Source organism: Typopeltis vanoorti, chromosome 3 (genome assembly GCF_054136105.1).
Source record: "Typopeltis vanoorti isolate ZY-2024b chromosome 3, IOZ_Tvanoo_1.0, whole genome shotgun sequence".
NCBI classification, from domain to species: domain Eukaryota; kingdom Metazoa; phylum Arthropoda; class Arachnida; order Uropygi; family Thelyphonidae; genus Typopeltis; species Typopeltis vanoorti.
In genome coordinates this window covers 305246-326207 of record NC_143551.1, presented here as the reverse complement: position 1 = coordinate 326207, position 20962 = coordinate 305246, and the positions used below count along the sequence as shown (strand labels likewise).

General features: G+C 37.1%; 1 protein-coding gene across 1 annotated transcript in view; it reads left to right on the top strand.

Moving 5' to 3' along the window:
• LOC150107855 (uncharacterized) overlaps positions 1 to 20962 on the top strand; it is a 271308-nt gene that overhangs the window by 89080 nt on the left and 161266 nt on the right. The window contains exons 4-5 of the mRNA XM_090415381.1: positions 23 to 145; positions 18768 to 19074. Coding sequence (XP_090271507.1) covers positions 23 to 145; positions 18768 to 19074 — 430 coding nt within the window. The remainder of the gene's footprint in view (positions 1 to 22; positions 146 to 18767; positions 19075 to 20962) is intronic.

Genomic DNA, 20962 nt, shown 5'->3' with positions numbered 1-20962 from the left:
GTACATTATCTTTTTATAACAGGCATGGATCTTATGATCTGTTTCACCATAACTGCAATAATTTTAGTCAGGAGGTGGCACTTTTCTTGACTGGGAAATCCATTCCTAAAGAAATTCTTTGTCTCCCATATGAAATTTTAGATACGTGAGTATTTAATTGTATAAAATGACCTTGATAATTTCCAAAATTTAATTATTGACTAACATTATTGTTTTTTAGTATTGAATTTTTATGAATTTATGTTTTTCAACTTATTGCTATTTAATTGCACAGATAACTAAAAAAAAAAAGTTGGTGTTTATTCTTAATTCTACATGTCAGTATTCACTGAGTTAACATGTATTCATAGTTTGTTCAAAAGCTATTCAGCTTTAAGTGATTGTATAGAAAATAGGAAGATTTGCAGGATTTGAAGTTTAGCATCCTTAAAAAAAAGAAAAAAAAAAGCCCCTTCTACAACAATACACTTCGCGGTTATTTCTGCTGCTGCTGATAGAAATATCGAAATCTGTTTTGGGCTTGTTCAATAGTGTCATCAGATTTAATATAATGGCCTCATCATCATCAAACTTATTGAAATTACGCTGTAATGTAACCTCGTCTTTAGAAAGTTGACCAGTATTTACTGTACAATTGCTTTTGCTTCAGTTCTATGCAAAACACTTGACTTCTATGTTACCCTAAAACCATTTCATTGATACAACTAATAAATAATTGGCAATATGGATTTGTCATGGTTGACCAACAGAGAATTTTTTTGCTTAACATTTCTCAACACTTGAAAAATGCCATGGAAAAGTTTAGAACAACTCAGGTGGTTGCATTTTGGTATCTCAGTGCAGTTGATTGAGTTTGGCACAAGCCAGTTCACTAATCATCAATGATATGACTGTATTCTGACTTTCATCACTGGATTTATATCTTTCTGGCTTCACATTATGCAGGATGTTGATCATTAAATCTTTATCTTCAACCTTTGTAACTTGTTCTTCTTCTCTCTTCCATCATCTATGTGGAAGAGAGATTTTTAAGTGTTGATGATGAGGCCAAATGAACTCTTTCCACTTCTGTCTGTCCCGGGAGAGTCTGGACAATTCTGTCCAGTTTGGTGTTCGCTTGTTGTGATTTGGTTTTCAGGTCCTCTTTTATTTTGTCGAACTTGTTCTAGGATACTATAAAACTGTCTTCTTTTGCCTATTCTTTCTTCTGTATAGCAATGATCCCAGCTTCACTGCAAATCCAAACCCATTTTGTTGATTGTATTTTGCACTCCTCTTTCTCATTTAGTACATCTTTCATTGATGCAAGGTTTGCTAAAGATAACTAAAATCAAAACATCTGTTGTTTCCATGATTACTAAAATTTGTCTCCATGATGAGTAAATAGAGAGTAGAGACATTAGAGAATGGGGAACTTATGCTAAAACCTTAAAAGTCATATACACTATTATCCGACCTGTAATAGAACATGCTTTGCCCATCGGGATATCACAGACCAGTTTAGACAAGCTTACAAAAATTCAGAAAAATGCAGCTAGAATCATATGTAGATTAAGGAATACAACTCCTGGAAAAATAGCAGAATTTGAATCCAACCTTGTTCCTTTGAATATTAGGTGGTAAGAAAATTTTACTAAATTTGAGAAAAAAAGAGCCAACCTTGCACATCATAGGACTTTTTAAAAAGTGGCAACCAACAAACAGAATAAAGAAAAAATCGAACGCATAAAATCATGGAGAATTTTATTCTCTATGATTTCTCCATGAAAATAAAATAGTAAATTATCCAGCATTTCCTGCAAATCAAGACAGGAAAAATATAGTTATTAATTTTGAAATAGGGAAACATGAGAAAAAAAAAAAAGAAAACCCTGAAATTTTGAGATCATTAGCTCTATCAAAAATAATGAGATATGGACCTGATTTAATAAAGATCTACACAGATGACTCCAAAAAAATCCAAAGGCAGTTTTGGGAGTGGCATAGTCACCTATGGCTCTCAAAATATTGAACTAAAAACAACCAACAGTACAGGATGCAACTCATACCATGCAGAATGAATAGCCATTAACATACCACTGCAGCATTTGGATAAACAAAACAAAGGAATTTATATTTTTCACAGATTCCCTAGCAGCCCTTCAAGCTAATAATTACTAGTCACCAAGAAATACGTAGAGACATATCAAAAAAACGAAAACAAACTACATAAGGATTCTGAAATAATTTTTCAGTGGATTCCAACCCATGTGGGTATGAAGGGGAATGAAACTGCAGATGAAGAAGCAAAAATGGCTGCAACATCAAGTGATACCACAGATTTTGGTCTTTTTAAAACTATTCAAAAAGAAAACGTAAAAGGAATGATTCTCCAGGACATGACTCACCACTATATTCAGCTGAAAAACCAGGAGCTACCATCAACTCCAAGTTTAATCACTGTGCCACTACCTTGATCTCTCACCTCAAGACTAGCTACACAAGACCAATCAAGTTTAGTAATGGCATAAAAGCCTTCCTCATGTGCAAAATTAAAAGATGTTTATAAGAATGCAGTGGCAGCAGTTAGAATAGGTTATGATTTAGGGAAATGGTTTAAAACCATCAGACGTACTAGACGGGGGGGGGGGGGGAAACTAATATCACCAAGCATTTTTATTGCACATTTAGAAAAAGCAATGGATAAAATGAAGGAAGATGCAAAAGGAATAGCAATACATGGGATGAGAATTAACAGTCGGTGATTTGCAGATGACATTGTTATTATTGAAGAAGATGAAAGAGAACTACAAAAAACATTTAAACTGTTAAATGAGGAAAGGAAGAGATTTGGACTTGTTGTTGTGAACTTGGAAAAAACAAAGACAATGGTATTTGGTGAGAAGAACATGAAACAAAAGATACAAGTGGATGGAATTGATCCAGAAAATATAGAACAGTTGACATGTGATTTGGACTGTAAAACAAATGAAGATTAGGATTGCAAAGGGACAAATCTGAAGGACTGTTTTCCTTTGGAATACTTTTTCTTTTCTTTTCTTTTTTTTCCTAAAGAGTAAATAATCAACAATCTTCAAGTCTAGTTTCTTCTTTCTTCTCAACTTTCTGCTCAATCATAGTACTGAGAACACTATTAATTGAAAAACCTCTCGTGGATTTCCCATAATTAAATAAAATAGATAAATGTCATTCATCAGATTCTGTATTTATATTTTGCAACATGGTACATCAATTTGTTTTTGTTTTCCATAGTTATATAGTAGTTACTGTAGTTTTGGGTTGATTAGCACTGTACCTTCCCTTCTCTGAGACATGATAGTTGTCAACATAATGTAATTCCTGAGAAAATCCTCAGCTCCAGCAGTACTTATTACAATTGACTCTCATTATAAGAACCACAGGAATGGTGTTATCATCTGAGACCTCCAGAGAGTTGAGGACTCAATGAGGGAGGCTATAAATCACCCAAATCAAGAATATAAATCACCCAAACCAGCTGTCATGCTTTCCCTTAAATTCATTCACACTAGATGCATTCACTACTCCTGAAGGCAAACTATTCCACTCACTGCTCTGTGAGAGAGAGAGAGAAACTTAGCTCTTATCCCTTTCTTGACTGCAAACAACTTTAACTTCCATGGATGACCCCGTGTTCGTTCTCTCTCTCCACCATTCATATAACAAAAAATTTCATCAGACAATATCCTATAACATCCATTCAAAAGTTTATAGATCTCGTTCATAAAACCTCTCTTTCTCCTAACAACCAGCCACATACTCACAATCCGTCCTCATAATCTAAATCCTATAATCTGGATATAATCTTTGTAACTCTCCTTTGCACGCTTTCCATAGCTTCATTATTTATCCCCTTGGAACCTAGGAGACCAAATCTGTACACAATAATTCAGGCATGGGCTTATCAGTGCCTTATATAAAAAAAGGCAAATGGATGGTTTGCTGTAGTAAATTCCTTTAGAATTCCATTGTGCCTATGGAATGGGGGCCTTTTGTTAATTTGTTATACTGGGTTGGTTTGTTATCATTTGTTATAAAGCCAACTGTATTATTACTTGTAAATTAAAAATATAAATATATATTTTTTTAATTGAAATCTCACCACAATTGTAAACCCATTATATATTAGTACTGCAGTGGGCTAACAGTTAAATAAGGCCTGCTGTTTTCATCAGGAGTAGATGACAATTAGTGAAAAGTTAGTTACAGGAACAGTTCAAACTCGACATCAGCAGCATTCAAGATAGGTACCACAATATAAGAAGTATCAGTGGAAAAAGAAGTTGAACTGGCAGAAGAACTAGAGAAGTACCACACGGACATAATTGGTATTATTAAGATAAATACTAAAACAGGTGAGATGCTGCTGAATAATACATATAAGGTGTTAGGTTTGAGGAGTAGTGATCATGCAAAGCAAGAGTAGAGATAGCATTCAACACTAAACATGAAGATAAACTTCTAGTGGTAGGCAGTTTCATGTAGTTATAAATATTAAAATGGAAAGTGAACAGTATAAATGTAATCTGTGCCAGAGACAGTTCCGAGGAAAAAGAGAAGGAATTTTTTGAGACATTGGAGAAAGCACTCATTATAAAGAAAACTGTAATCTGGTCATTGTTGATCTAAACAGCAGTGTGAGAAACCAGAGGCATATAGAAATGTTTTAGGAAAATAGATTTGTGTTCAGGAGACATAGACTAATCCTTGTAATTGTCATTTTTCAACATAAAGGGGCAGAGTTTGTTGCCTTGGTCAATATGTTGGGACCTCAGATTGTAGGCATCAGTGGGACCTAGCTATCAGAATCAGACATACTAGCTGGTATTGAGTGTAAAGGGTACACTAATTTTAGGAAGGATAGACAGGACAAAATAGGAGAGGAGTGGACGTGTCCTGCTACAAATGATATTGGATGACTTAAACCCAGTTAGCGTTGAGAACTATGATTGTAGTACTAGTAACAGTATTTCATATGGTAGTGAATTTGAAGCTATCTGGTGTGAGGTGGAATCTAACAAGATCAATTGCATAGTGGGCTATTGTTACAGACCTGGTGGAATGCTTGCTAAGGATGAAGAAATGCATCACCAAATAGAGAGGATGGGCATGAAAAGAGTAATCTTAATTATCTTTAATTTTAATTTAAGGACATTAATTATCCAAATATTGATTGGATAGCAGTAAAATCTAATGAGAAGAATGAAACCGAATTTATTCAGCTGTTGTGGGACAACTTCCTCAAGTAACTTGTGACAAAAGAAACTCAAGGTCAAAGAGGGTTAGATGTGATTATAGTGTGAGAATGTTTCAGTTAAAGACGTAACTATTCTGCTTCCAATCGGTGACCGTGATCATGCTGTACTCACTTGGGTAGTACTTTTGACTAAGTTTATGAATGTTCCATTCAGAAAAGGTTACATGCTAAATTACAAGGCAGGAAATTATGACCAGCTGAGATGTATACTGAGTTCAACGGAATGGTATTGGTTGCTGGATGTGGAGAATATTGACAGTGCATGGGAATTTAAAAAATACTTAAATGATATAATATCAGAATGTGTCCCGAGAGTTCAAAGAATAAATAGAGTAGAGTCAAATGGATGTGTAATCTTATTAAGCAAGAAATTTGTAAGAAACGGTTGAAGGAATACCATCTGTATGTGAATGATGTCTGTTATGAAAATTATAAGCAGCAGGCCAAAAGAGTCACAACCGTTGTAAGGAAAGCTAAGTCTTAGTATGAAAAGAAACTGGCTCTAAAGACAATCCACGAGAATTTTATTGATATGCTTCAAGTGAAAGAGAGATTGAATATGCAAGAAGAACTTTTCTGAATGCAGATGGTGTGAGGGTGACAGATGCAGAAGGGGTTATTCAACTAATGAGTGCCAGTTATGCTAAAAGCTATCAACCTGATCATCATGTTGGAGGCTTAATGAATATTTTTCAACACTCAAAAAGTTTTTGAGTGTTGAAAAATATCCATTAAGCCTCCAACATTATGCCCTCACAGCACTTAAGCCTCTACACACGAAAGCTATCAACCTGGTGCAGCATTTCGCAAACTTTTCCTGCAACGGAACACTTCACAAATCCCGAAATTTTAGTAGAATACCTTGGTTAGAGTCGAGTATCATCGGTCTCGTATTCAATGTAAAGGCAATCGCACACTATCGCCACAGCAGGCTGTATGGCATCACAAAAATGTGACTGCGCACACTAGAGGCATGCCAGGCCGCAGCACATCACATTGACCTTGCTTGTGACCACATGTTTGCTAGAATAGATATCTTTGTACTTCACTTGTGCTCGGAGGCATTGACAACTGCGTGCGGTTGTCAGCCAGCGGCTGAATCAAGGCCAGTGTGCACTGGTCTTAATAGCACAATCCACATGCAAAGTGAAGAGTGCTTGATTTACAAACATGTTTTAACTTGTTGTAGCATTTAAAACCATTCCAGGCTCATATTAATTTGATAATTTTTCTCGTAATACTTATTCACTTTCTGCAGAACACCGGTGTTCCATGGAACATAGTTTGGGAGATGCTGCTCTAGTGTATGAAGAGAAGGTATTTGCACAAACTGAATAAGAATTCAGCAATAGGGACTGATGGGATATTAGCACAGGTGCTAAAAGAGTGTTCAGCTGAACTGACTATTCCTTTCACCAGAATATGAGGGTGGTCTGAAAAGTTCTCACCCTAACAATGAAAAAACAAATTTGTAATTTCAAAATTATTTTTAATTTTCAACATAATCTCCCTTAAGGCTAATGCATTTATTCCATTGATGCTCCAGTGCCATTATCCCATCCCTGTAGTGTTTCTCAGTAAGATCTGCAAAATACCCCTCTACAGCTGCAGTCACCTCTTGATTCCAAGAAAAACTCTGACCAATGAGGAAGAGTTTTAGTTTTGGAAAGAGATAGAAGTCAGACGGAGCCAAATCTGGGGAATAGGGTGGATGTTCCAACAATTCGTAGTGCAAATCCCTTAATTTTCCAATTGTAAAAAACACCTTTGTGGGCAGGTGCATTGTCCTGATGATGAAAGATGACTTTTTTTCTTCTGCAAACCAGGTCTTTTCTCACAATTTTTTTTGTCTAGTCTGGTAAAAGATCGGAATAATATTCCCTGGTTATTGTTTTGTCCTTTTCAAGATAAACAAAATGCTTTTAGCATCCCAAAACACAGATGCCATGACCTGTCCTTCTGATGGAACTGACTTTATCTTCTTTGGCGCTGAACAACCGGCTTCTGTCCACTGTTTTGACTGCTGTTTGGATTCTGGTGTGTAATAATGAATCCAAGTCTCATCCATAGTAATAAATCGATGCACAAAATTAGTTTTATTCTTGTTAAAAACGCTCCAAGCACTGTTCAGAGATTTTCATGCGAATGTGTTTTTGATCTGCTATGAGCAAGTGCAGCAACCATCTTTTACAAAGCTTTTTCATTTGCAATTCTTCATGCAAAATATATCCTACACTCTCTTTTGAATTGCCTGTAAACTCAGCAATTTCATGCTCTTTGACTCTCCGGTCATCCATTACCATATCGCGCACTTGATCAATGATTTCTGGTGTTGTTACACTTTTTGGACATCCTTCACGTTGATCATCTTCAAGGCTGATACGGCCATGTTTAAACTCGGCAGCCCATTTCTTAATTGTCAAAAATGAACGAGAAGAGTTCCCATAAACTTTTACGAACTTCGAATGAATTTCTTTTGCCGTTAAACCTTCTTTTACGAAGAATTTTATAGCTGCACAATACTCGATTTTATCCATTTCAAGGAATACAGACAACACTTTTGCTTCAGATAGCTGTATAAAACAAACTACTTGATAGAATGACTTGCAATTTCACATAGGTGCCTATGACAGATGTACTAACTGAAAAAAAAAAAAATCACATCTATAGTGTTGCCTTCTATGATCGAGGCAGAGAACTTTTCAGACCACCTTCGTATATAATTTGAGTCTCAGAACAGGGAAGATTCCACAGCAGCTATCTTCATTGCACATTTTTGGTGCAAAGACTGATGTATCCAACTATCGACCAATCTTAGGGATGGTGGTGAAAATTTTTGAAAAAATTGATTATGGCTAACACTCAGTAATTGGTTGGCATTGAATCTCTACTTTGCAATGAACAGCACAGCATGGGTGCACTAATTGAAGGTCATGTTTTTGCATGTTGCTCACATTCTATAATAATGTTACCTTTCAACTAGACAAGATGAATGGATATACCATGATACTTTTGGATTGTGCTAAGGATTTTGACAAAATACAGCATGGAAGACTGCTGAATAAATTGGAGAATATGGGTTTAGATTATAAAATATTAGCATGGTTAAGAGGATGGCTGGCTGACAGATATCAAAAAGTGGTATATTGGGGATGTGAGTCTGTAAGATTTAATCCGTATCTCCTGTCCCTGTCTCTCCATCTTCCAGCCACCATCCTGCTGTTGAAGAAGAGGCTTTGATTCTCAGACTGACATCATCTCTTGATGATCCTCCTCTTTCAGAACATAACCATCAAATTCTTAAATCTCTCATCCATACTCACCTATGAATGGATATCACAGATCAGTTAAATGACTACATTCATGCTGAATTCTCTGAACACTTGATTCCTCATCAACATCAGCCTACTTCTCGGTCTACAATGGCTTTGTCAAATAGGAAGCAGAGGAAGAGGGCCTATGCAGCTATGCGGGCCCTCTATAAAAAGAATAGAGAGCAATGAGCAATGTCCCTTCTCTTCCATCTCTAGCAGACTTACATGATGATTTTGTTAAATTCTGGAGTACAGTGTTTTCTGCTCCATCTCCACACTTTCCTGATGATGATGACCAACCTATGATATTGAGGTCCATTCCTGCCCTTCAGATATACCAACCTGTCTCCATCCAAGAGATTAAAGCATCTCTTCCATCCAATTTCTCCGCCTCCGGTCCTGATGGCTTTCCTGCTTCTAGACTTCGGAAGGTGCCGTTGAAGATTCTTCAAGACTTATTGAACATTCTCCTCTCCAGTAAAGCAATACCACCATACCTATGTGCTTCAAGAACTATCTTCATTCCTAAGAAAGAAACTTCAAACTGTGCATCCGACTTTATACCTATTACCATCTCCCCTGTGATACTTACTCTATCATAAAATTTTAGTTGCACAATTTCAGCGACATGTACAGCATGATTATAGACAGAGTTTTTATCCCTTCAGATGGCTGTGCTGAGAATATCTCTTCTTTCTTCTCTTCTCTCTGATTCCCGACACTGCCTTAAGCCTCTATATATGGTGTCGCTGGACCTCCAAAAGGCCTTTGATAGTATCTCGCTTCCTACTCTCTTTCGAGCACTGTCTATTGCTGGATGTCCAGAACCCCTTTCTTTCCTATGTTATGGAGCTATACTTGGGTAGCTCCATCACTATCACTACAGGGTCCCATACGACTTCTATTCCTGCAGTGCAGGGCGTTCACCAGGGTGATCCTCTATCTCCCCCTTTTCTTTAATTGTGTCATAGAATGAGTTTCTTCACTCTCTTCTAACCATATAGGCTACTCTCTAGGTGCTTCTTTCTTTAATGTTATGGCCTTTGCAGACGATCTAATTCTCGTAGCCTCTACTAAGGTAGGCTTGCAGGAACTCCTTGACCAGGCAGTTGAATTTTTCTCTATTCGAGGCCTTTCTATTAATGTAGAGAAGTCCTGCACTTTAGCTCTTGTCCTCCCCCCCCCCTGGTCATGACAAGAAGCTTAAGGTTGAGACTATAGTTTCCCCCTGCACAGAAGGCCATTGCATGCTTTGACCATCCTGGAAGAGTGGAGATATCTCTGTATCATATTCACCCCCAAAGGGAAGGTCTTCTGTCCCTTCTCTGAGGAAAACTCATTTCAAGCCCCAGCAAAGACTGTTTCTCCTTTCCCACTATCTCCTATCTCGCTTTTACCAAAAGTTGGTGCTTGGTAGGACATATACCTCAGTACTGTCCCGAATGAACAGGGCTATCCGTTCAGCCGTCAGATCATGGCTCTGACTATTGCCCGACACCTCTACTGCATATTTCCACGCGAGGGTGAAGGATGGTGGACTCAGGGTTCCATCACTTGGATGGCTGAGCCCACGCCTGCAGCTGTCCAGAATTGCAAATTTAGAACTATCTTCTTCCCCTTTCTATAGCCCGTTGATACAAGCAGACTTTAGGTGGGCTAAAGGCTGATCCCATTATCAGGGTACCTTAATTGAGTCAGCACCCACAGAACACAAGAGGTGGGCATCTCTGCTGCACTGTTCTGTAGATGGTGCTTCTTTAAAAGAGTCATATTTGGTGCTTCTCCAGCATGATTGGGTAGGGGATGGCACCAGACTCCTCCCTGGATTCGAGTATATTGACCTTATTAGGATGAGAATCAATGCCCTGCCCACTCGAGCCCGCACAGCTTAATGGAGTAGTGACAACTCAAACTGTAGGGCTCGCTGCCACTACAGTGAGACATTGTCTCATATAGCCCAGTGTTGCTTCCACACCCGTGGGGTCTGCGTGCGAACATGATGCCGTGGTCTCTATTCTTAACAACCGCTTTAAGAACAAAGGTTGGGTGACTGCGGTGGAACCACATTATAGGACCTCTGCAGGTTTGCGTAAGCCAGACTTAGTGATTAAAAGAGATGGTGACATTTGGATTGTTGATGCCCAGGTGGCGGGAACAAGGCACCCACTAACCTATAACCATAATAATAAAGTAAATTATTATAAAAATAACCAAGAGCTAGTTAGTAAGATATGGGAGGAATGTGGGGCAACCCCCGAGGTTTACAAGCACAACCACCATCTCTTTACATGCCATATAGAGCGCAGATAGTTATATGGATTTAAAACAGCGTTGGCTTATGTAGAAGGATATAAAAGTTCTTTCCTTGAGAGCCCTACAGGGCACACTGGTGGCATGGCATTGCCACCAGCGAATGACTACAATGATAACTAGAACAGGCATAGGGTAAAACACTTGTAAAGGCTTAGGCCTATATGTCAAGTCTGGATGAGATGTCCGGACGTAATGTAAGGGTAGTACTGCCCATAACTACCCATAACTGCCCATAAGATTTAAAAAAAAAAAGACTAGTGGTGTACCAAAAGGATCGGTCTTTGGTCCATTGTTATTCATTCTGTACAGTACTGATATTGTGAAGGATCTGAGAGGTGACATAAAGCTCTTTGCTGATGCAAAGATAAGTAGGGTAATCAGGAATGCTACTGATATGCAGTACTTGCAGAATGATATTTGAATTGGCTGGAATTGTTGGCATGGGAAAATGGATGTCATTTCAATGTCAGTAAATGTAAACTCATACAGTATTGTGTGGTGGGATTATGCTAGAAGAAACTGATCAGGCTAGGGAATAAGTGTTAGTAGATAGCATGTTGAAGTTCAGGGGCCATGTAGCAAAGATTGCAAATACAAATCAAAAGATAATTGCAATGTTGACACTAATTTTCGACGAAAATGATAGCTGTGTGAATTCCTAATTCACACAGCTATCATTTTGCCAAAGAGGCAGAAAGATAGTTGGTGTGTGTGTAATATGTGCCCTCCTCAATGAGTCCCTGACTACCTGGAGCGCTCTCTTAATAATAATTATAGTAATAATAATAAAAATATGCAGAAACTCACATGGAGGGAAATTGAGTTTCTGCAACAAACAAGAAAAATGAATGGTCTCATTCACCGTATTATTGTTGAGAGTGGATGTGTGCAAGAGATTTTCAATAGGATGTAATCCTATTTCATATAGGATTGCATCCTATATTACATCCTACTTTTTGTACGAAATAGGTTGTAATCCTATTTCAAATCCCATTTCAAACCCAATTGCATCCTATTTCAAATGGTGATTGCATTTATTTTTAAATGATTCAATCACCATTTGAAATAGAAAAGATTTGCGGGATGAACTGCACAAATTTCACTTAAAAATTAAAGAAATGAAAGCTTGCAAATAAGAATCAAATCAAAGAGTCCTACTGCTGAATTCTGAAGAAAATATCAATTGATTGCTAGAGCAAGTTGAAGTTGTCTGCAAGGATAGTAAAATCAAAACTTCATGTTGGATGCAAGTTAGAGGCTGTCCTGGAAAAGAAAAAAAGAATATTGAAAGTTCCTAGCAAGTAAGCTGGCAAATGGTCTAAGAGAATACAGAGAAAAATGTAAGAAAAAAACAAAGTACGTATAAAAGAAGACAAGACATGGGGGAAACTAGCAGGAATATAAAAAGACGAAAGGAATCACGGCAGTGGCAAAATATTCTTGAGGCTATTAAAAAAAAGCTTTGAAATAGAAGAAAGATTACTGGAAAAGAAATCGTGTGATAAAGGTAATATAAAAACTGAGAATAAATATATTCTGAATTACTGGAGTAATCACTGATATTATTAAATGAGAGAAATAGCAATGCTACTGATGCTGAAATAGATGTACGAAAGTTTTATAGTGGCTATATTGCATAATTCAGGTCTGGTAAGATGGTTGAATTACGGTTATTGGAGTGTAGCATTCTGGTGATAAGTCATTTATCAAACTATTGCCCCATTTTATTTTGAGAGACATTCTGTGAAATCGGAACTGTTGAGAGAGTTTGTCCAGTATATTGGAGATTTCATCATCAGTTTCCTGACATGTATCCTCAAGGGATGTTCAGGCTAGAATGATAGCACTACACGATCAATTTTAGATTATTATTAATATCTTATCAACAGTTTTTCTCGAAACTAGTCCATTACTTGTCATAATACAAATATATTGCAAATGAGCAGTTTAAATTTTAATCTCTATTTTTTTATTATTATTTTTGTAATATCTTATTTACACACAAAGCGACAAGACTTATAGCACATTAGTGCTGTGTGTGTGGGCAAGAGAAACAGAAGAAAGGAGGAATCTCTTCACAATTTTTTGAACTGCTGAAGATTGTAATCATTAGAGACGGCAGAATGGGAGGTGGGAGACTATTCTAAAGAACAGAAATACAGGGTGATCAAAATTAAAATGTCTCTGTTTAAGGCCTTGTTGGGTGCCACCTAATGATCCAAATGCAGCAATACTTTGCAAGAATACATTGTGCATCATGTGGAAGTGTTATCTGAGGGAGAGGAGTAGTTCCAAAATTCACCATCAGGAGTGCTGTATGATGTACTGAATGTAGATGTGATTTTTTTTTTTTTGTGTGTGTGTAAGGATGGCACAAACTGCATCCTTTGAACAGTGTGTTGAACAGCATAACCAGGTCTCTACGATTAATGTTGTGATTTTACTGTCTTTCATTGCTGACATATCAGGATTATCCTAATAACCCCTTTATTTGAGAAATCCTCAGATCCAGAAGTCACTGGGGATGGGGGGGTTAGATTAGGTGAAATGCACAGCTGATCACTCTGACCTCTGTGAAATGTTCTCGAAGAACCTCCTATACGGATCAACTGATGTGTGGAGGGGTCCCCATCCTTCATGAAAATAACTGAATTCATGCACAGCTGCTGCTGTAGCACTGACACAACAAAATTGTTTATTTTATCACAATACCTCCTGGAAGTAACTGAGCAGGACTCGGGTTACAGGACCCGACTGGTGAACATCCTCAAAGAAGAATAGTCCAATGATAAACGAAGCTGCAAACTTTCACCAGACAGTAACTTTGGATAATTGCAAAGAAATTTGTTGGTTTGCATGCAGGTTTTGCATAGCCCATACCTGGCAATTGTGGGTATTCACAGCTCTGTTCAGTTGAATGTTAGCCTCATCTCTCCCAAAAACCATCCACGGCCATGCAGCATCCAACTTCGCTTGAGCAAGGAATGTTAAAGCAAATGTCAATCAACTTTCGAACTTCAGTGGGAACAACTCTTGTATCAGGGTTATCTTCAATAGGTAGGATTTCCGAATCTTTTTTAAGGCACATCCATGTGTCTTGATACAGCACATGCACTGCAGAAACCAGTACCATTATTCATAGCCTGTTCAACAATGGCAGTAACAATTTATTCAATTGCGACCTCTGCCAGGTCTAACTTCCAATGATCCTATTTTTAAATGACATCATTTAAGATGATGAAATTCACAGAGTGCAGCCATAGCAGTTTAAGTAGTTCAGCTTCACAAGCAAAGTATGTTCGGGTAAGGTTAGTTCCATCACTGTGGATGGTATTAACGACCAGAATGAAGGGAAAAATCCTGTGTCAATCTTTTTAAATCCTCCTGGCACCTTCTGAGTTGTGTGATATGAAAATTCCATGCATTTGGCATTTACAACACTTCTTGGTTCCTTTGGAACTACATTCTACCCCTCAGATATCATCACTTCCATATGATGCGCAATGTATTCCTGCAAAGTTTTGCAGCATTTGGATTATTGGATGGGTGCTCCACAAGGCCTTAAACAGGAATACTTTCATTTTGATCACCCTGTAGATGGAATGAAAGAGGAGGCAGTGGAGTTGGTTCAGCGAGTTTTAAAATGGACTGTAAAAGGGTGTTGGTTAGTAGCGACTCTTGTTCTAATGATTTTGGAGGAATAATAGCAAATTTGGCAGAGCACCGTCCATGAAAGTATCATTAAAAGAGGCACAAGGCAGAAACTGAATGTCTGAAGGAATCATTAATTAGCCAGATTGTCCTCTTCTGGATAGAATCGAGCAATCTTTAAATATGGGAGAAATATTTCATGGTTTGGGCAGATTTGGATTTGTGTGGAGTTAGCAGCTGTCGAGGTGTGAAGTAGTGTCTAGTGTGAAAAAGTACACATCTGTGATAGGTCATTGCTGATGGCAAATGCTTTGGCTTCCCTTCCTACTTGAATTGGTGAAACTGGAGAAGGGAAGCCAGTATGAATTGTGGACATCAAAGATCCCCCAAGAAGGAGATGACCTTACTGTTGCGGTATTTTGAATGCAGAAAGTCGAGCTTTATAGAGATGGTTGAAGAAGTTGGAGTGTTTAACAAAGTTTGGAGAGCGATAGAGCATATGAAAAGGGTAGGTTGATTTAGTAGGGAAATTTTGAGCGAAGCAGATCGAACTGAGAGGATTAGAGATTTCACAATTTTTAGCATAGTATGTCAGTTCTAATTAATGCATAAGTGTCACTTGTGGGGGAAAGAATTGTATAGTTTGGGCAGTTGAGGTGGACAATTTTTGTTGAGGTTGCCAGTTGGGGTTCTGATAGGAATAATTAATTCTGTTTTTTTTTTTGTGGGAGAATTTTTTGTGATCTGCAGTAAAATCACTTATTTGGTTGTGATTTATTGTATTTATGTAGCTGCAGGATTTGACACTAGCTGATCGGGAAGCCTCAGGTTTCATTACTAACTAGTTCGGTCTCATGTATAAACCAGCAGCTGGCCTGCAGAACCATTTTTATTGCTGTACTCTCGAATGGGGAGGGGGGTGTTTGGGTCCCATACAGTGAGATTGGTATGTCGTTGAAGGTGTCAATCTTTGTGGGCATTATATTACACTTCTTCAGTAGGGTGAAATATATGTTTAAACTGTTATTACATTGATGGGACTAATAATATCAGTAATATAGAATATTTGAAATTGATTAACTGTGTTGGCAAGCATGTGATTCACATTGTATTTTGATGATTAGTAATGTGTTGCAGTGTAACAAGAAGCAAAGTATTAACCTACATCAGGATTAGTAATCTTTCATCAAACAAATGGGCATGCACTTCTCAGACTGATTAGGTTTTATCATTCCTGATGATTCGTTTACTCTTACTTGTATAGATACCATCCAACACCATTTATGTGGCTGGCAAGTAACACAATTTTTGTAAGCAAAATCTATACTTGCATGTGCTACAACAGCAGGATAAACTGAGGTAGGAATGAACATTAACAAATGACAACAGGAACATCCTGTAAATTCATGTAAATGGAAGCATGAAAGGCAAGGATCCAGATGTTGAGGAAGTCCTTGATTAGTGGTTCTCTGCAACTGAATGAAGTGCACATGTCAGTGAGTGGACCAGGGCTAAAAAGAAGTTAGAGGAATTAGCTAAAAAAAGTTTCGTCATAAAGATTTTAAGGCACCAAATGGTTGTTTGAAGATTATTACAAACATTTATATGCTAGTATTAATAACTTGTTAATGCAGATATTTTGGTCTAAATCTAACAGGTGTCATTAATGCACAAGCATATTCACAAGGAAGAGTTTGAACAACTGTTTGTTATTAATGATAATTATTACAAAAATAATTACTAATGATAATTTTCTAATAGTTAATATTTACAAATAATAATTTCTCTGGAACTTGAGTCATTCATCATGATGGATTTCTCTTACCCCCATCAATGCTAGAATATTTCACTGCTTCATACTTTTACTAATCCTGTTTCCTGTACATAAATTACGTTTCACTGATCACAGATTTTATTCATTTTTACTAAGGACAGTACGCTCCATTTCTTATCCTCTTTATTTGACTGAAGCACATAGTGCTCAAATTTTCCATGTTTTCCATGCTTAAACATCTTTTGTAACCACTATCTTAAATGCTGATATACTAGCCATTCTTCATTGATAAGATACAACCCTGGCAACTGGAATGCTACCAAGCACATCTGTTTTCTTTCTCACAAGAAAGATCTCACTTTACCTCTTTTTACCTTTCAATAATAGCTAGATATCCAGACTGGATCAGATTGTTCTTTTTGGACTGACTGACCATCTCCTTTCCTGATACCAACACATTACCTTCTAACCTCTTTGGCCTCCAAAAAGCTACAGGTAACTTTAGGGATGGTGCACCAGAAACCTTCCTAAAAATATTTCATGTTATCCATAAAAGTACCATCTAGGAAATAGGTTACTCCTCTCTCATATACTTTATTCATGTTCACATAGGTATTCTATTTCTTCCTTATATCCTTACAACAGAACGCTTGCCGAACTGGCTTCACTGTTTGTTTCACTTTCCTCTAAGCCTGTAAAAACATGTAGCTGCTGATCAACATCCATTCACATTCTATTTACCTCTCCTCAAGTACAACAACCTACCATTTTCCATGGAACACTAGTGGACTCTTTCTCATTAACCACACATGATATTGATATACAAGACAGGGGGGCTGAAAAGTTCTGATAATTGCCTAGAACAAAAATGATATTAAAGCAGCTGATATACACCCTCTGTCCAAAAAGAAACCGAACTTTTCGAAAATAGAAGAAACCAGTGGTGCCGCCTATTGTATCTTTTTTGTTGTCGAAAGCGGCAACCTTCATTAGTGTTGAGTCAACTGTTTACAACATTTGTTTCATTAGAAGCTGAGTTATAGTACCAAGAGTGACAGTGTGTTTTGATGAACGGTCGGAAAATGAGTTTCAAACAGAGAGCTGCGATTGACTTTTGTGTTAAACTTGGTAAAAGTTTTACCGAAAAGCATACGCCGATGAATGCTTATCCGTACTCAAGTTTATGAGTGGTTTAAGAGATTTCAAAGTGGTCGTGAAAACGACGAAAAGCCAGGCCCGTCCAAAAACCGGACTGAGCGAAGTTCACATCCAAAAAGTGCATCATTTCATCAAAGAAAACCCGAAATCATCCGTGAGATTGATTGAAGATGAATTGGGGATTCCAAAATCAACTGTGCACATTTTGACCGAGAGTTTGGGGCCTTCGTAAATTGAATTCGCGATTTGTTCCCAACAAGTTAACCAGCGACCAAAAAAATGTATCGAATTGAACACTGCAAGGACCTCGTTAAAACCGCTTGTTAGGGCTCAAACTTCATTGAAATGATCGTTACTGGTGATGAAACATGGTATTTTTGTATGAGCCCAAAACAAAGCGGCAGATTGCTGAGGAGAGACCACCAAAGAGGGGCATCCGAAAAAAAAGTTGCTTGGAGAAGTCAAAAGTAAAGACAATGCTGATTTGTTTCTATGATTCCAAGGGCATTATTCACAAAGAATTCAATTCCCTTGGGCAAATGGTCAATGGTGAGTTTTATCTTGAAGTTTTAAAGCGATTGATAGCGAGAGAGAATTCGTCATGTACTGCACTAGAGAATATCGTTACGATTGACCATTCGTCAAAACACACTCTTGGCACTATAACTCGGCTTCTAATTAAGCAAATGTAACAAACAGTTGACACAATGCTAATGAAGGATGCCACTTTCGACATCAAAAAGATGCAACAGGTGGCGCCACTAGTTTCTTCTATTTTTGAAAAGTTCGGTTTCTTTTTGGACAGAGGGTGTAACTATAAGAAAGAACATATCATAAAATTCTTTAACCCCTATGTTTCATCAAATTGTAATAATTTTTTTCTTTTAGGATATATAAGACGACATGTCAGACATATCAATTCCTTCATGGTGATTATCACAACTTTTCAACACACCCTTTTCGTACTTTTGACTTTGCCACCTAATATGTAAAATGGAAGGAAAACATAGAATCATCTGTATGCTTTAGTTGTAATTGTATGTCTATTTTGCATTGTGATTTATGATTAACTGGTGATCCACTATATGATGATATACCAAATATTTACAGAGAATTATTAGTGTAGACCTATACAGTGTGAGATAAATATAGAGACTCTGCAGTAATACAACTGTAAATGTTTCATTATACTTTACTTGTGTATCTTTGCATGCCCTTGATTGTCTAATATGCTATAGACATGTTTATGCATGTTAATTATTATATACTTTATTTTTATTAGGCCGTTAGGTCGGACGATCAAATCTTATTTTGACAATCTGAATTTACAAAACTATGCAACTAATGGCCGTGAAATGGGAGGCTTTTTACCTGAATCAGGAATGTTCTCTTTGCCATTTGACTCCAGCAGAAATGCACCTGTATTAGATTTTCCTTCAAATTCAGCGGGAAGTACATCAAGTACTAAATGCGTTATGAATAACACCAACATCAGGACCGGGAAAAATGTTTCTAGTATTGTCGAAGAAAATCTCAATTTGTTTGAGAAGATGCAAAGTCCTAGTACTCCAGTGGTATTTAAAAATGATGTGAGTACAACTGTAAATGGTTGACAAATTTTTAGTCATTCAAGATTATTATCAAGATTAAAAACAGTTTTGAAAGTTTTTTACATTTTACTGTTTTCTAAACTATATAATTTACAATTTGTGATTTACAATCCCCCCCCCCCCCCAATTACACAATTTGTGAGGGGGGGGTAGAATGACAACTATAAGTTAAAACTTACGTTTTCACATTTTCAGATATTCATTTCTTTTAGCTGATATTTTCATAACCACCTGTAAGTTTAGTAATGAGTGGTCTATAATTTACTCTGTCTTGGCATGTCTTTCTAATGGAAATTTCTTGCATTCTTTTCACTCTCTTTGGATCTTGCTAATAGGGCTTGTGTGGTCAGAGACACGCCTCTTGAATGATCATCTTGCTGAAAATTTTAGGCCAGTGGTCTGTTCCAGTTGCACTTAATCTTTTCCTTGGACATCATTGGCTTCTACATCTATTTGAATACCTTCTTGAGTAGTCTCAAGCTATTCATTTAATGTTCCATCCATTTCTTTTTGTATACTACCATTTTATTTATTAGTGAGCTGTTTTAAGTTCTTTACATTTTTATTTTATTTTATATTTTTATTTATTTTTTTTACTGGAGTCTATATATTTTGCTGCTTTTTTTGTGTAGGAATATGAATTCTCTGCTTCGGGCAATATTTCACTTCCACAGAGTAAGATCTTGCTAGAACTTTATACTCTTATTTTAGCATGCTTTCTCTTAAAGAAAGGTTTAAAACAATTTTTAGGTTTAAAAATTGTTATTATCTCTGTTATCTTTAAGAAATTTGAAAATTTGACATCACTGTCAGCTTCGTTTATATAGAAAGCTGTAGTGATTTACATTCAAGATATATTTGAATCAGTTGGACTAGAATTTTATTTTCAATCATTATTTTATTATAGACTGGTGATAGTCATTTAAAAGCCATAATTTCTGATTTATTTGTTGATATTTTCCTTCCACATTTTTTGGCAATTATATTTAAGAAAAAATATTGATTGTATAGAGTTCACCTCTGGATGTTACAAAGATGTCAATGTGATATTGACATCTTTGTAATATCCAGAGGTTAACCAGATTTTGTAACATCCATGTTTTGTGCATATATTAGTTGCTGTCACATCAGTCACTGCATTACCAACACTGTTTGCAAAGTTTTAACTTGGTGATTCAGTTATTATTTCTGCTTTAGTCACCTTTCTGCCATTCCCTAACATTCACCTTCATACACTAATATCCACCATTCATTAAATTGTATTATAATCATTCTTCTTTTGACTTGTCACATAGCTAATGAACTCTTTGGAATATCCTTTGGCCTGCTCAGCTGATTTCCTCCAAGTGATTTTGCCTTCTGTACCATGCTGGCCACTCTTTTTTCCTGTGCTTTGGTCATGAGTTTACTGATCACATTTCTCTTTATTATATTCTTTCTACATTTTTGTGCAGTTGTATTCTGAATAATGCTACTGCATGCAGGAAGAGTAGGGAGGTAAAGAAACTGGAACCATTGCTGTAGTGACCAAAAGTAGCTGCAGCCACTATCTTGCTCATTAGAGACCTGAAGTGACGCCACGTTTGGTCACTACAGCAAGGGTTCTGGTTTCTCCTCCCACCCATCCACAACTCTTTCCACGTGCAGTGAAAGTGGTACCCTTAATGACATACCAATCTCACTGTAGGGGGCTCTGATCCCCCCCCCCCCCATTTGAGGGTAGCAGTAAAACAGTTCTGCAGGCCAGTTACTGGTTAGTACATGGAACTGAAACAGGTTTGTAACAAATCTAGAAGCTTCCCAATCACCTAGCATCAAATCCTGCAAACACTTATTTTGCCAGTTCGTGACTGGAGGGTGACCAAAT